At 41.7% G+C, this 15,207-nt stretch overlaps 1 protein-coding gene across 1 annotated transcript in view; it reads left to right on the top strand.

Moving 5' to 3' along the window:
• Positions 1–15,207, top strand: part of ofcc1 (orofacial cleft 1 candidate 1) — a 117,197-nt gene that overhangs the window by 71,668 nt on the left and 30,322 nt on the right. The window contains exons 15-16 of the mRNA XM_070986664.1: positions 1,887–1,978; positions 3,753–3,898. Coding sequence (XP_070842765.1) covers positions 1,887–1,978; positions 3,753–3,898 — 238 coding nt within the window. The remainder of the gene's footprint in view (positions 1–1,886; positions 1,979–3,752; positions 3,899–15,207) is intronic.

Here is a 15,207-nt window from a genome sequence, read left to right as displayed (position 1 = left end):
CGAGGTTGAGGTGTGTGTGTCTGTGTCGGTGTGTGTGTTCATTATAGCAGCTGGCCAGGGGCTGCTTTGCTCTGTCTGCACGGCAACACACACTTTGCTGAAATGTAATATTTGCTCAAGTGCACTTCAACTTAGATTAGCTATAAACTATTAAAACAATGCACTACAGCTTGAATGACAAATAGTTGGATTTGGGTGTTTTAAAAGTTATGCCCAGTGTTTTCTGTCTGGGAGAATACACTCAGAAAATCTGTAATGCTGCTCTAACATTTTGGATATTTGACACAAAGCGGTCTCTGACTTCGTGCCTCTTGATTCGATCTGTCTCCCCACACTTTCTAAGAGCTTTTTCCGCTCTTGACATTTCTTCGTGGCAGTCATCTTTCCTTTTTTTTCTTCTCTCTTTTTTTAAATGCACTTTCAGAGTGTGTAAAAATATCTTGTCCTCAAGTCCAGGCGTTAAGATACAGCACGTTCACAGCGTGTAGGCTACAGAAAATATTTGGCTGATGTGAGATTATTGGAAGCGTAACGCTGACACAAAATTGAATATGCACTTATGTCATGTCATGAAAATGCAGAAAAATAATAAAATATTTTATCCCGAGAATAGAACAAATATAACCTTATTACCTTGTAACTGTAGGCACTCCAAATGCTTACCAGCAAAGCAGTGGTAATTAAAAACTACATCTGTGTTAGGATGAAATCTGATTTCAGACTCTCTTAAAAATAGCAGTGAGCAGACCCTTCCTGTCATTTAAGTACATTTTAGCTGTCAGAAGGATTTCTGATGTGTTGCCTATATTTAAGTTATTATTACTGATATATTTAATCCCGCAGCAAGAGAAAAATTATATCATCGCAGGGTCTTCCATATGTATTATATAGATGTGACTGGTTCCACGGGGGAAAAAAAGTTTCACATAGTGAGATTTTTACATGTATCAAGCTAAGGTTTACTTAATTACAACCTTCAGGCAATGCAGGAACCCTTTTTTAAATTCTGTGAATGTTAATATGCTAAATAATGCAGATCTCCGACTCTTCAAGCATGAGACACACATCTGGCGGCTTACCATTTAAATTACAGCAAAAAAAAAAAAAAAGAAAGAGAGAGAGAGAGAGAGAGAGTGAGACAGATAGAGAAAAGAAAAAAGAGGGTTTGGATGAAAAAATACTTCAAAAGTAATTTTCCAAAGAAGAGAAGAATGGGAAAATGTATTACAACCAAACTTAATTTCTTTTTCGATTTTTCATCATTTCTAATTGCATACATTAGAGCGTCAAGGCTGGGAAGGTTCAGCTCTGAGATTGTGGGAGACAGAGATGACTGTGCAGTGGGAGCTCCATAAGTTAACACTCCTACTTCTCTCTGTTCAGAGTGAAATCAGCCTTTGTTGCTTTTGCAAGTCTCCAGATAGTATAGAAAAACATCTTCACTACCTGCCTAGGAGTAGAAAAACAAGACAAAAGCAGCATTCGCAGTGTGTTCTCAAATGCAAAGAGTGTTTCATTTGCTTTCTGGGTAAACCGCAAACAACATGTTTTTTTAGTTCTTCTTATTTTAAGCGCCTTTACAAACCTGAATTTTTCAGCATTTTAGCTTAATTCTAAATTCATTTTTTGTACTAAATGTTATTTTATCGTGGATTATTAAACAATTCAGAATGTAAAATCTTTTTTTTATCCCATTATTACTTTCTTAGGTAGTTCATCAGCACGCTAAAAAAAACTCACAATCAATTGGATTTTGTAATATAAATATTACTCAGCCACCCTTGATCCTCGCTATGATTGCCAGATGTGGTTTGCAAAAGAAAACAAACATGAACCTTTCTTTCTTTTTCATGCTCACTGCACATTACTTCTGTTTTGGGATGCAGGGAAGAATTCCTCCTCGGGAGCCATTTCTGGAAACATGGGAGAGAAGAGTGATCCGTGCAGGGAGAAAGCAGAGGGTGGGATTCACTACAAGGTAACACTGTGATTTAAGGGAAAGTGTTCCCACCCTTGAAATGAGCACCCTCTCCGCGCTCCCATTCCCTTCCCTTCCCGCCCCTCTCTGCACCCCTACACACACCTGCCTGGCTTATTATCTGAGATTTGTCAAAATACATTTCACACTAACAGGTATTTTTCAGCCTTCAAAGCCAGTTTTGATCTGCTTGACAAGCCAAAGCAGCTCAAATTCTGTGAAATCAGCAAAGCCAGCCAGGCCTCCCTTTTTTTCTCCAAGCCGCTCTAAACACGCCTCTTCCTGTGCTACAGAGGACTTAAGCTAAATTAATCAAAGCCTGCATGTTACCTGCCATACTTTGAAGTGGTAATTGCAAAATTATTCTGTGTGCTGATCTGGCATTGCTGCCTCCCGGTCCGCCCCTGCCATTGTGCCTCCGCTGCGGCCTTTTGTTGTTGTGATGTTATTGTTGAGGTAGTTAGAAGCCTATGAACAAGCCTCCGTCTGTCACACACATATATACACATCCTCCCCTCCTGCCGCTCTGCAAGTCTTTAGTCTTACTAACCTCCTTCTACTGATGTACAAGAGGTTCCTCAGACCACCATTAATCAGAGATGACCTGTTAAATAAATGAGTTTGTTGATATGAGGTTTTATTTCTTGCAGCCTCTGTAGACCATGTTTTTTTTTTTTCTTCTCCTCTTGGCCCTATCTTTAAAACCTTGCTAACTCTGTCAAATGTCATGGTGTGGAACCCAGTTGTCTAATGATTAAGTGGAGTGATCTCCAACCTGCCCCAGCCTGGGAGCGCAAGGGATCAGATTTCAACCCTTCAACCTGCAGTGCAGGCCTAATTAAAATGAATTTTCTCCAGGCGACCACTTTGCCCACAGGGCAGGAATCCAGCTATATACGGAATCCGCTCTTAAGGTATTGCATTAAATTTATTGTGGGGAGACACCGGAGAACATTGTGGTTTATATATCTCCTGCATTTTTTCTCTCTGCTTTCTTTCCCACTCCTTTCCACCTTTTTATTGTGATCATCACTCTGGAATCCAAGCTTGCTTTGGCAAAGATTGCCCTATGAAAACGGATGGAGCTTTTATGGGGCCCTGCCCATTTACTACTTCCTGGGCCTAGTTTATCTCAGAGGGAGAGGCAGAGAGAGAGATGGAGGAGAGGAATAGATGAAAAAAAAAAATGAAATGGAGAGAGGTAGGATGAGACAGGGGCGGAAGAAAGAGAGAGGTTGCTTATTCCAACTGTGGATCTCATTAACATACATCAGTGAGTATTTCACAACTTCAAGCAGAAAGGCACTAAGCCCACCCAAGGGCAACACAGGCAGGGCTGACAGGGCCAGGGAAAGCAAGCCGTTAACATGTTGGCGGCTTAACAAATAATATCTGCTCCCAAGTACCTTGGTGAAATATTTAAAACCCCACTTCCTAACTCCATTTGACTGTGTTTATGACGATGACAGTAAACGACTTGTGTGGAAAAAAAACTGTGCCAGATGCTCAAATTTCCCATATTTAACACCACCGTCACTGTACGCATGTTTCCCAAATGAACTCAACTTGAATGATGGCATGCCGTATGCGATTTTGCCGTCATTCTTGCCTCGTGTCAATTGAGGCGCGGTTGAGATATAGGAGAGGCTCCAAAGTGCCACGCACACTGTCACTGTCACCGTGTGCATCCCCCAAGATAAATTCAGAGGCCTGTTTCCTGCTTTGATTACAAATGACATCCGCATGTGTTCTCCCCGATTTCTGCTCCTCACAGAAGAAGCCAATCAAGAAGACAAATAGCTGCGGCCCCAGCATGAGCGGCAGCAGCGCACCGCCTCGGCAAGCAGACAAACAGAAGATGCAGCCTTCAATGGAGAACCTCTCCACGGAGGAGATGGAGGAGTATACATTCTCCCTACAGTAAGTCTCACCACTCATTATCCTGCCTCAGTCTTGCAAAATTCAAATGTGGAACAAAAAAAAAAAAAAAAGGAAAACGTGGGTGACAACCGGTTTCTGTGCCTCACAGACAGTGATGTGCACGGCCTCAAGCAGACAGACGCTGACAACAAAGTGTGCCTAGAACACCTCCTGTACTGATAGAGATACAGTAGTCACGTGTCTTACAAGGGAAATCCGAACTAAATAGAGTTTGCATCTGCTATAGCTGTAATCTTGTGTAGCTCAATTGTAATTTGTCAACGTAAACAAGTCGCAGGCGGAGGAAGTTTCAGAGCCCCGTGGCCTGATCTGTCCCGGAAAAAAAAAAAAAAAGTCGCTCACTGTGTGAGAACTTTGTTAGAAAACAGGGAAGTTCGGCTGTCCATAAGAGCTTAAATTTCATATTTGATGCTTGAAAACATCTCAACTCTATCTCAACTTTTCTCCTTTTTTTAATAATATTGCAAAAAAAATGGGAACTAGAAGTCAAAAATTTCACTTTGTGGTTCACAGCTAAAAAACAAAAGCCGTATTCAAACTAATTTGCATTCTAACAAATCACATGTGTAGCCAAACCAAACATTGCTCACCCATTATGTCACTATGTGGTTTATTTGTGTCCTCCCCTGCACAACGAAATGCAACAAAAGACGTTTTGTAAGAAATTTGTTTTCCTCCTCATCGTGGCTTACAGCATTTGATTTTAATGAGAAAACGGGCATGTATGAAATATAAACAAAGCGGGAAGTGGAGAATTTCAAACGCCTTGGCCAAACGTGTTAAAAGCAACAAGGTGCAGCCCCGTCTGCCCATGGAGCATCAAAATAGGCTAAAAGCAAAATTGCTTATTTCAACAAAAAAGTCACAGGTATTTGTTTTTATTTGAACGTCAACTAAATTAAGGGGAGGGGATTACCACACACACTACTACACTAGGGGGAGAAAGACAGAGAGAGGGAGCCTATGTGTGTGTGAGAGAGACTGAAAGAGAGCTCTCCCTGGAGATTTAAAAGTACCCATGTTTCCTCATTTCTGGGAGTTGGTAATTTATAGCTGCTGGTCACATATTAAACAAGATCAGAGACTACTCCCTGACATCTTCTGAACATACTGGGGGAATTCAAATGATTACCAGCGTATCCTGCCAACAAATGACGACACAGGGACTATCTTGAGGGAGAGTGAACACAAAACGAACACAGAACCCAGGCAGGCTGCACACAAAGGGACACAATTAAATGGTTTTCACGATTATTCATAGTGCCGCTTTTTACCTCAGAGCAGTCGCCGGGTTCCGTGAGATGAGACGTTTCTGTCAGTTATAGGTACGGATTGTATTGAGTTGGAGCCCTGGCGGTTCCCTGATGCCCTGTGAAGGTGCTGCTGCTATTGATTTCATCTTTACAAGCACACACATTACAGTATCTCTGAGCTGAAGGCTGCTTTTTTGCCCTCGCCTAATCAGAGCATTAGAAAGATACGGTGCCAGTGTTGGCTTTCACGCTGAAGTTAAAGACACTGCATTCTCAAAGTCATAGCCTCACCCATCTCTCCCACTGCGCTGTTTGACTTATTCTGGGCTTCTCCACATCACCTGAGGACTGACAGAGACGCAGACGAAAGGGATTGTTTACAGTTTTTTTTATTTTATTTGCCGTAATGATGTCATCTCCATCTCTTCTGGCATTTTGAGAGCTCTGTTTGTGTCTTTGCGTGTGCGTTTATATGCATTTGTGCATGTGCGTGGGCGTATGTTTGTGTTTACACGTACATCATTTCTCGACTGTGTCTGCGTACACCATGTGTGCGTGTGTGTGTGTGTCTGTGCATGCATGTATTTTATGTGAGATGAGGATTCATACTGCAGTGATTGAGGGATATTACTGCCATCTATTGAGCCACAAGAGACTGAGCTCATTGAGATTTTTATAGGGCGTCCCGACACACATGTGCAAATCAGATGCTCATGAATTATTAAGCAAACACTTAGAAACGGTGGGATTCAGTCAGGACGGTCTGAGAATCACACAAAACCTTGAACACAGCGCATTCATTTCCAGGACATTTCACTTTATTCAGCAAGTAAAATAAATGCAAAACTCCACAGTGTGTGCAGCAGCCATGCTTCTAACAAGAGTCAGCCTCATGGATGAGCACTGCAGGCTGTTGCTGCAGGTGTGACTTCAAAGTCTGACTTTCTGTTGTGAAGTTAATGTCTGAAAATATGATAACATTGTGATGGCAACTAACAGTTTGTATGAATGTATCTGAGGACATGAAGATGTCAGTCACATAAAAGTTGCCCCAATGTACATTATTATACAATAACTATCTATTCAGACTATGAGAACAACTGAGAAATACATTTTCTGGAAGCTGTGTGGGTGTCTGTATGATTTTCAACAGAAATTCTATTTGATCTTTAAAGTTTTTGTTTCAGTGGGTCCAGGATGAGCGTCTTCTTCTTTGCTTTTTTTGGAGTTTAGTAATTTGATTATGGTTTTTTTTTTATTCTTATTACTATTGAAAGTTCCTGTTTGATGAGCTCAAAGGCACATCTACCCCCTTAGTAAAGACAAAAAGAAAGAAAGAAAGAGCCTTCATGGTATATGCAATCATAATAACCTTAAACCATAAATTACAATTTCAAAGACAACACAGTTCTCCTTTTACTGCATGTATTGACAGTTGCAAGTCAATTCTGGGCAAATGAAAAAGACTATGAAAACAAGCCAGGAATGATTCTTTTTTCTTCTTTTTTTTTCCTCTTTTAGTTCTTATGCTGCTGCTATCTGTTTGAACATGCATGAAAGACTCCTGCCGACCTTCCAACTTATTTGATGTCTACAAGTGTAATCTTAACCATCTTTTTTCTCACAGAATAGCACTGAGCAAAATCAAAGCACCTGATTCAATACGGCTGTTGTAATTCGATACGGCCAATTTAATGCTTTCGGATGGTGCAGCAACAACTTCTAGAAAAAGTAAACATACTCAGACTGAATTCATTTTACACCTTAGAGGGTACTTTAGCAGTACTTTACACATAGTGTATTCAGCATGGTGATAAGTTACTGTTGCTAGCTTGGGTTTAAGCTTTACAGACCTCATTGCATTGCACATTTAAAGAAAACACATCCTAACAAACTAATAGTGAAGAATTTCCAGGTGTTGTTTTTAGGAAAATCTGATTTTCATGCATTCTTGATTATTGCCAATTAGCTTTAGTGTTGTGTCTCACCAATGTCACCCAACAGTTTTTTTTCCTACTCTGGTTTTGAGGAGAGAAACCTGTTTTAATCAAAGTCATTCTCACATAGCAATTAGATCTAATTAGTCCAATTATCAAGATTCTAATTACATTGAAATATACCCCCTAAATCTCATATCAATTATAGTATGTGTGACTTGTCCTGATCAGGAGACACGAAGAGGGAGAGAGAAAGAGACAGAGTGAAGACAAAGCTGGGTGGGAGGTAGAACAGAAGAGCATCCACGTCCTCCGGAGGCCAAATGACTGCAGAACTGACTCCATCTGTCCCCAAAGCTTTTATTCCAAAAGACTCTGTGGCCATTTGGGAATAAATGTCACTTAACCTTTATTCGTTTTTTCATATTCAGAACTATTTTGTTACTGGTTATGATGTTATGATTAGTTACATCCTAGTTTTCTGTTTCAATTAGATGACTGATGAGTTGAAATAAATACAGTTTCAGCTTTCAGGTTGTGAGCTAGTTATCAGACGCCGTTGTTGCGTCTGGATTAAAGCTGCGGGAGAAAAAGCGCTGGAAATAATTATCAGCTGTATTAAAATCAGGCGTGACCTTTGGTAGCATATTCACTCACATGCTAACGTGCGGCAGGCAGTGTACGCAAACACGCACACACAAGCACGCACAGACCTGCACAGTATGTTACTGTAGTGGTGCAGCATCGCACTGTAGGTGCACTGGCAAAACACACACGCACACACACATGCACAGCCTGTTCTTGTTGTGGAGTCAGAGGGAACACACTGACCTAATTTCCCCCAGTTAGCTCGCCTCGTTGGGGACCAACAATCCTCTCCTCCCGTTTTCCCCAACTGAGCCTATCAGAGCACTCACTCACTGTGCGTCTCTGTCTGTCTATCTTTCAGTGCCCTCCATCTGTTTGAGTGTGCGTACATGCTCAAGATTAGCAGTAAAGTGTACACTTATATTGTTCATCTGCATTAGTCCGTTATACTGATTACACAGGGTCATGCGCGTAAAACATTCATAACATGCAGTGTCATTCCTCTGCTGAAAAAGAACCATCGTGGCGAGAAAGAAAGCTCGGCCTGCAGTAACAGACGGAGAAAGAGAGAAAACCACCTGAAATAACAACGAGTTCCAGGCTGTCAATCCTCTGCATACTGCGGCTCCGAATCACAACTCAGTGCAAGGGTCAATCAATTCTGATGTAATGCTGGTAGGAGAGGTGGGTGGAGATGGCAGTGCTGCTCACCCCTGGGTCTCTAGTGCTTTCCAGGGCTCTTTCCTGTGCTGAGGGCGCAGGAATGTGTCTGCGCGCGTGCACGCGTGTGAAAGAGAGGCCCCTGGCTACCGCGGCCCGAGTGCACGTTTGGGTTTTCTGCGGCCAGACGCGCCCTGGGTCACTTCGGATCTCGCAGGCACACACATACACAATCAACGTGCTGCTTCCTTTATGGAAATCGGAGCTGTCAGCTCCCTGACAGGCTGGTGTTGCCATATGATTGGTTACTCTGTAGTGATGTGGGTGTCAGTCAGAGCTGACTGCGGTCCCATTGGCGGTGCGGGTCAAGGGAATGTGTTTCCCACAGACACGTAAGAGAGAGGAGGGGAGGGGGGGTTCAGATCAAGAAAAAATGACAGGAACTATATGTGAGAGCAAGGAACTATATGTGAGAGCATGCAAGTTATTGCGTGTGGTTCGTATGAGTTCGTGTGTGTGTGTGTGTGTGACAGAGAGAGAGCTCGACCAGAGGTGACACTTCCCTCACTCTCTTCTTTTTTCATCTGTAATTACTCGTTCCCCAGTCTGACACAAACATCTAATAAAGATGGCAAAAGTCAACAAACAACTCCTGAAGAACTGAAAAGTGGATTTTGACACTCAGATACATGTTAGCTAACGCACTGCAGCACAAACATGCGCTAATGCAGAGTGCCCTGTGCAAATAAATATGAACCTTTAGGAAAACATCACTGACAGGCAGTTTTAATAATATAACCGACAGGTTGTAGATGTTGATGTAATCAGAATATGATTCACGGTGTAGCATTTGTGTATATATGAGCATGATGTCATCATTTCAGCCGCTAAGAACCAGAGCGTGTTTGATTGATAAATGCACCGACGCTACAGTTAACAGTTTGTGTTTGTCTTACTCTTTATTTGTTTGGGGGCACACATTCATGAGATATGAGTGACGTTTATAAAAACACATAGAAATTCAGTTCACCAGAAACCAGAAGCCCTTCAAAGATACTGTGGTTGATTCTTTTTACATCATGGTTTGATTTTGTGATAGAGGCTGTAATGCACTTGTTTTATGGAATATCAGGCAACACTCTCAGCAGCTGCATTTCACTGGTATAGCATTCAAAATACGCTATCATAATCAGAAAAAAGCAAGTGACAGTCTGGCCACATCATGAAGGAACAACAGTTTTAGGAGGTCCATTTCATCCTGAATCGATGGCTGACAGATCAGAAAAAGAGAAACTGGCAGTTAATCTGCCATGTGATGCTGGGTGGCATTTCAGGTCGGGTCTTTTTTTCCTTGCTGTCTTTTTTCTTTGTCCATCACCGGCTTAATTGCTCTCTACACACACACATATTACACATAGTTAGTCTCCCTGGCTCGTAATTATTTCCTCTCCCCCTCACAGTCTCTCCCGTTAATTCTGTCTTCATCTCTCTGCCTCTAATTTTCTCCATCTTTCTCTCTGCACCCATTCCTCGTTCTCTCTGTCTCTATCTCTCTGGTGACAATGTCCTGCAGTTATGAGGCAAGGTCAGAGAAGTGAAATCCATTTAAATACTGATGCAACTCTCTGGAGGCCCATACTCAGCCTCCGCAGCACCCCTCCCTGTATGCCTCACCCCAGCTGATGAATGGATAGATCTCCTTAGAACAGTTGTTATTTGTCCTGCATTAATCGTTCAATGTATTACACATCCACTGGCACCATGTTTTGAGTATTTTCTCACTGCCCCCAAAAAAGTTTATAGAGAGAAAAACAACCTGTTCTTCATTGTTGAGGACTGTGGTGGTAGTTGTAGTAGCTGAGTGTGTAACAAGGGCCTGGGAAGTCCCTGTGTGTTTGTTGATCCCAGGTGCATCTGCATTTGAAATGTTTCCACCCTAGTTTATAGCGCACCAAGGGACCTGCCATTTCCATGTTTTAATCCCCTCTCGTGCTAAGTCAGGCGCTCCATAAAAACGCCACATGTTGCATGGCAATGAAACAGCTACCTCATGTATACTTCTAAACTATTCCAAGGTGTGTGTGGAGGCCAAAACACATTGTTGCAGGAGGGATTGTTTTGCCAGTGCAGGAAACACAAAGCTGGATTATCACTCATCGAATTGGAGATCTTGAATGGTCCTTTGGCTCGTCGCTTTAGAGGTTTGCCATTGAACAAAGAACATTTGTGTATTGGATACATACCCTTTAATAAACTTTGAGTTTCATCATCATTTCTGACCACATTTCCATCACATTGGAAAAGTGCTCTTTTTCCTTTGTCACATTAAAAGAGGCAGAGGGACGGGATGTTAGCTCGTTGCTACGCAATAAAAGTGTCCATGTGTTTATGGGCCAACATTGTGGGAAATTCTTGTTCATTTTCTTGCCCGAGAGTCGGATGAGAAGATCGATACGCTCTTATATGCATGCGGCAAATATGAAGCTGCAGGGAGCAGCTGGTTAGCGTTGCTTGGCATAAAGACTGCAAACAGCTAACCTGGTAAAGGTAACAGTGAGCTAGCAAGGTGATGTTACGTTGCTAGACAACTAGGCAGAAGTAAGAAGTAATCACCAATGCAACACTTCCATCAGCTTGCGGTTCTATGCCAGCGTTGCATCTCATCCAGTGCTCAGTGATCAACAGCACAGAGCGCTTATGGCCTTCTCCATTGCCCTTAAATGCTTGCCTGCATGTGAAAACCTCCCTCTCATTGTAAAAATGAGCAGCCAACTATTAGTCAAACATGGATTCCTAATTAAGTGAAACATATTTTTTTTCACTGCTTTTGATTATGTTCCCCTCCGTTCCCTGTCAGCTGCAAATAATTCTGATAATTTGGTGGTGCATCGTTATACTATTTTAATTATATGATGATGGACTCCAGTTCTGCAGCTGAGTCACTGTTCCATAATTCTCTTTTAACTACACCCCAAATACCTGCCACTGTGCTCCCATTTTGTCAATGAAACTCATTTATGTGTATCCTCGCTTTGCCAGGCGCTCTGCAAAAAAAAAAAAAAACAGTGCTTATAAAGCCCCTAAATGTTAACGTAATTGTTCTTGGAACAAATAAAATTTAAAGAAAAAAGAGAGCAGGGAGTGAGAGAGGAAGAGGCAGCACAAAGTTAAATCTGAAGCAAATTTTTGTGGGTTTTTTTTTTCAGTATAAATAAAACTTCTCTCAAGATGATATAAAAATGACTCAATTATCTAAAAGCCTGGCAGGCATATGCTGCTCTGTTCAACTTGTTTTTATGCACACACACATTCAAGGTGCTTTGCAAAAATGATACTGGCTTAGTAACCAATGATTATCATTTAATACATCTTGAGGGATCGGGTTTCTTTGTGATTTCCACTTTGTGAGGTTTCGTGGCTTCCTGCTTTATATTTGCCCCACCTGTGCAAAGCCCTGCTTCACTGCCAGTCATTACGCAAACTTGTGTGCTTTTGCGTACATGCAGTAAGTAGGCAGTTAAAGCTTAATGTTTCTACTGTGAGAATGGCCGTAGCATCTGGACATGATGTTAAGTCTGATGGGCAAGCATACAGTATGCACATTTGTTCATGTTTACGCGCTGCAGAGTTTATATAAATACACATTGTCCATACACAGGAACTTGTACGCTGTGTCTCATATCTGTAAATATATGGAAGCACACGTGCAGAGGCAGTCAACGCACTGAGCTCGACATATGTGCAGATATACATGATCATAACAAGAATGACTCTAGACGATGGTAAATGGTAAATTAATGTCTTTGACAATTGTACACAAAGCTGTCATTCAGTGTGTGTATGTGTTGTATGTATGTGTGTGCAGTGCATCTCACTACTTGGACAAGAGCATCATTGTTAAGTGCTGCACTGTTTAAGCTGTGACTGGCTGTAGATTGATCCTTTAAGTTGTTAGTGCAAGTCTGAGTCCCCTCTCCACCTTGCAACTTGTTTCTTTATATTGCCATGAACCTGCAGTGTCATGCTGAGTAAAATTAAACTCTGATGACTGACTCTCAGCTGAGATTACTGTTACTAACTGAAGACACAGTAAAGACAGTACGTGTCCTGTTCTGAGTAAAGTTGCAGAGTAGAGTTGTTGCTTCACCATAAAGATCTTTTGCTCATGATGTTTGCTTTGGGTTTCTGTTACATGCTATTAATTAGCTTGTAAATGAGCTCTTTTTTCCCAAAGTTAGTCATTTGAACTTGACATTTTGCTTGAATGCTCAACGCCTGTTGCCATCTGTGCACATGTGTTTTTAAGTTGCAAACCAAAATGCGTTTATGCATTTTAAAACAAAACGTTTTAGTGTGGATGTAGCCTAAGTTGATTTTTTTCGCCCAACTGCAAAGCTTTAATAACACCTCAGAGAGGAACTGGTTTTGCAAACTACAGAGGACAGATGAAAGATACTGTCACAATCCAAAACAAATGCATTATCAGCATTCTTCCAAAATGAAATGCAAACAAAGACGCGATATCTTCAGTCCTATCTCTTGACACCTGAGATAATCACACTTCCATAATCACCACAAAACTCATGCATCTGGGCCACTAAGAAAACAATAACGTTATCTGTCAATCTTTTAAGTCTATTTTCACACTGTATTTTTGCTTTCTCTATTTCCCCAACAGCAAACCATTCTTCGACTCTGTCGGAAAAGATGTGTGGCTTTAGTGCATTTATAAACAATGCCGGTGGCCCAAATAAGAAAGTGACAGAAAATAACTTAATCCTCAAAATAAAGGGATAAGTCCAATACTTTAAGTGGCCTTAGACTGGAGGGTTTAAGCCATCAGGGCATTGCAGAGGGATTCTGAGGGTTACCTTCACTCTCCTCGGCCCTGCAGCCTTCTCACCATTAATCTGCTATTTAAAATGTAACACCCCACTACACTCCTCTCCTCCCTCCACTCCCCCGTCTCTCATTACCCATGCCATCTCAAAGGTTTAATACTTGTCTGTACTTGCTATTCACTTTGTGCTATTTTTAAGAGCGCAGCTCCCGTTTGTTGTCATGCCGCACAATGATGAGGGACGCAGCCTGAGAAAACCAGTCCTGGAGATGGTTCTTGCTCCAGTGGTTGACAGATATATGCTAGTTAAATCTGATTTACAGGCGTTGGCACTCTGTGGCAAGGTTTAAGGATGATGATGAGTCCTTTTGCAACGTGCTTTGATGACATGGGAATGAACAACAAACATATCAAAAGATAATGAGGGAACAGCTTCTGGCCCAGATTTCACAGATTCGTATAAACTACAATTAAAATATAGTATTATGTGCCAATGCATGCCTGTTGAAATGGTTAGTTTCATCTCTGGGCTGCTATGCCACATGCTATCAGTCGTGTAGGGGACAAGCTGTGATATTGGAATGAAACATCCTTCTTTCCTGCAAGATAAAAAGCCCACACCTCCACCCCCTGCCTTTCCCTCTTTTTCTGCATTGTACTTTTGTAATTGGAGGTGCCATAATGAAATCAATTCAGTGGCGATAACAGATTTCACATCATGTTACCAGTTTCCTTTGGAAGAGGCCGCCACATGAAGACGTCTAAAAATATTCTTCTTTCATGCATCATCATTATCTTCATTATATGAAAGATGGGCGTCAGGTTGTATTTGCTGTTTTCGTTTAATGTCACTTGACAGGGTAGCATCTTGCCTGTGTCTGTGACACACTGCTTTTTTGTCTACTCTGTAATTCCACTTTTGCAGACATGCGGAAAGCAGTTTTATACCACACAGGGAAGCAAGTCGTGATAAAGCTTGGAACAGAATGCAAGAGCCTTTGTCAAAATCATAATAGAGAAGTGGAGACGCACACTCGCCCATACATTATCATCTCTGTGTTTGTGTTACACTTCACAACCTTGTATAAACACACACTTTCAACATATCTCCTGTAAATCTAGACGTCACGCACGGCTTCTTTGCTTCATGGAATCAGTTACTTTAAAGATTCAGGGTAGTGATTTTGAAGTTATCTTTATTGTCAGCCGTATTCATTCTTATGGAGGTCATGTCACTACATTATAGGCAGCTGCAGAAACAACAGCAAACAGCGCTGTCAAATTATTTATCTTACATGGAAAGAAAAAGCAATAGATGCAAGGCTGAAGTAGTTCTCCTTACATCTCTATTACATAATCTTGCATGTACAGCATCTGACTGACCTGACACAGGAGCAGTACTGTACACATGCACTGGAACACTTGGGATACATGCTATAGTTTAAAACCTCAACCACAGCACTGACCGGTAACTGACTTCTCTGACAGATGCTTATCCTCTCTGCTCCAGTTTACTTCAGCCGAGCTATGAATATTTATCAGCTCAAACTGTTGACTGAGCATTTTTTGAATGAACGTCGACTTCTCCCACGTGTGCCGTATGCTACACTGCCGCTCTTGTGTGCATCCACTGAGGAACTTGATAACTTCAAATAATTTAACACTTCAGAGAGTGTCGAGCCCACCTCACAGGAGCAGCGAAAACGATCTCTTTTTGTGTTAAACGCAACTGTGTGACGGTTCATATTCCAGCAGCCATACAAGCAGAGGCAAGACACAATACTGCATTTTAATGTAAGTCTAGCCTAATTATTTGGGGGGGGGGGGGGGGGGGCAATACAATTGATTCTGTTTTTTTCTTGTTTTTCGTCTTTAGGCAGTGTACCATTTTCCCTAGATACACACTACAAAGTGAATTCCAACTGTGCTCTGGGACACAGTGGTGAGACACAGGGATGTCCACAGGCAAAGGCCTTAAGTCACACTCTGTGATGCTAACCATAGCTTTAC

The sequence above is a fragment of the Chaetodon trifascialis genome, chromosome 18, assembly GCF_039877785.1.
Source record: "Chaetodon trifascialis isolate fChaTrf1 chromosome 18, fChaTrf1.hap1, whole genome shotgun sequence".
NCBI lineage: Eukaryota > Metazoa > Chordata > Actinopteri > Chaetodontiformes > Chaetodontidae > Chaetodon > Chaetodon trifascialis.
This window is presented reverse-complemented; position numbering and strand designations above follow the sequence as displayed.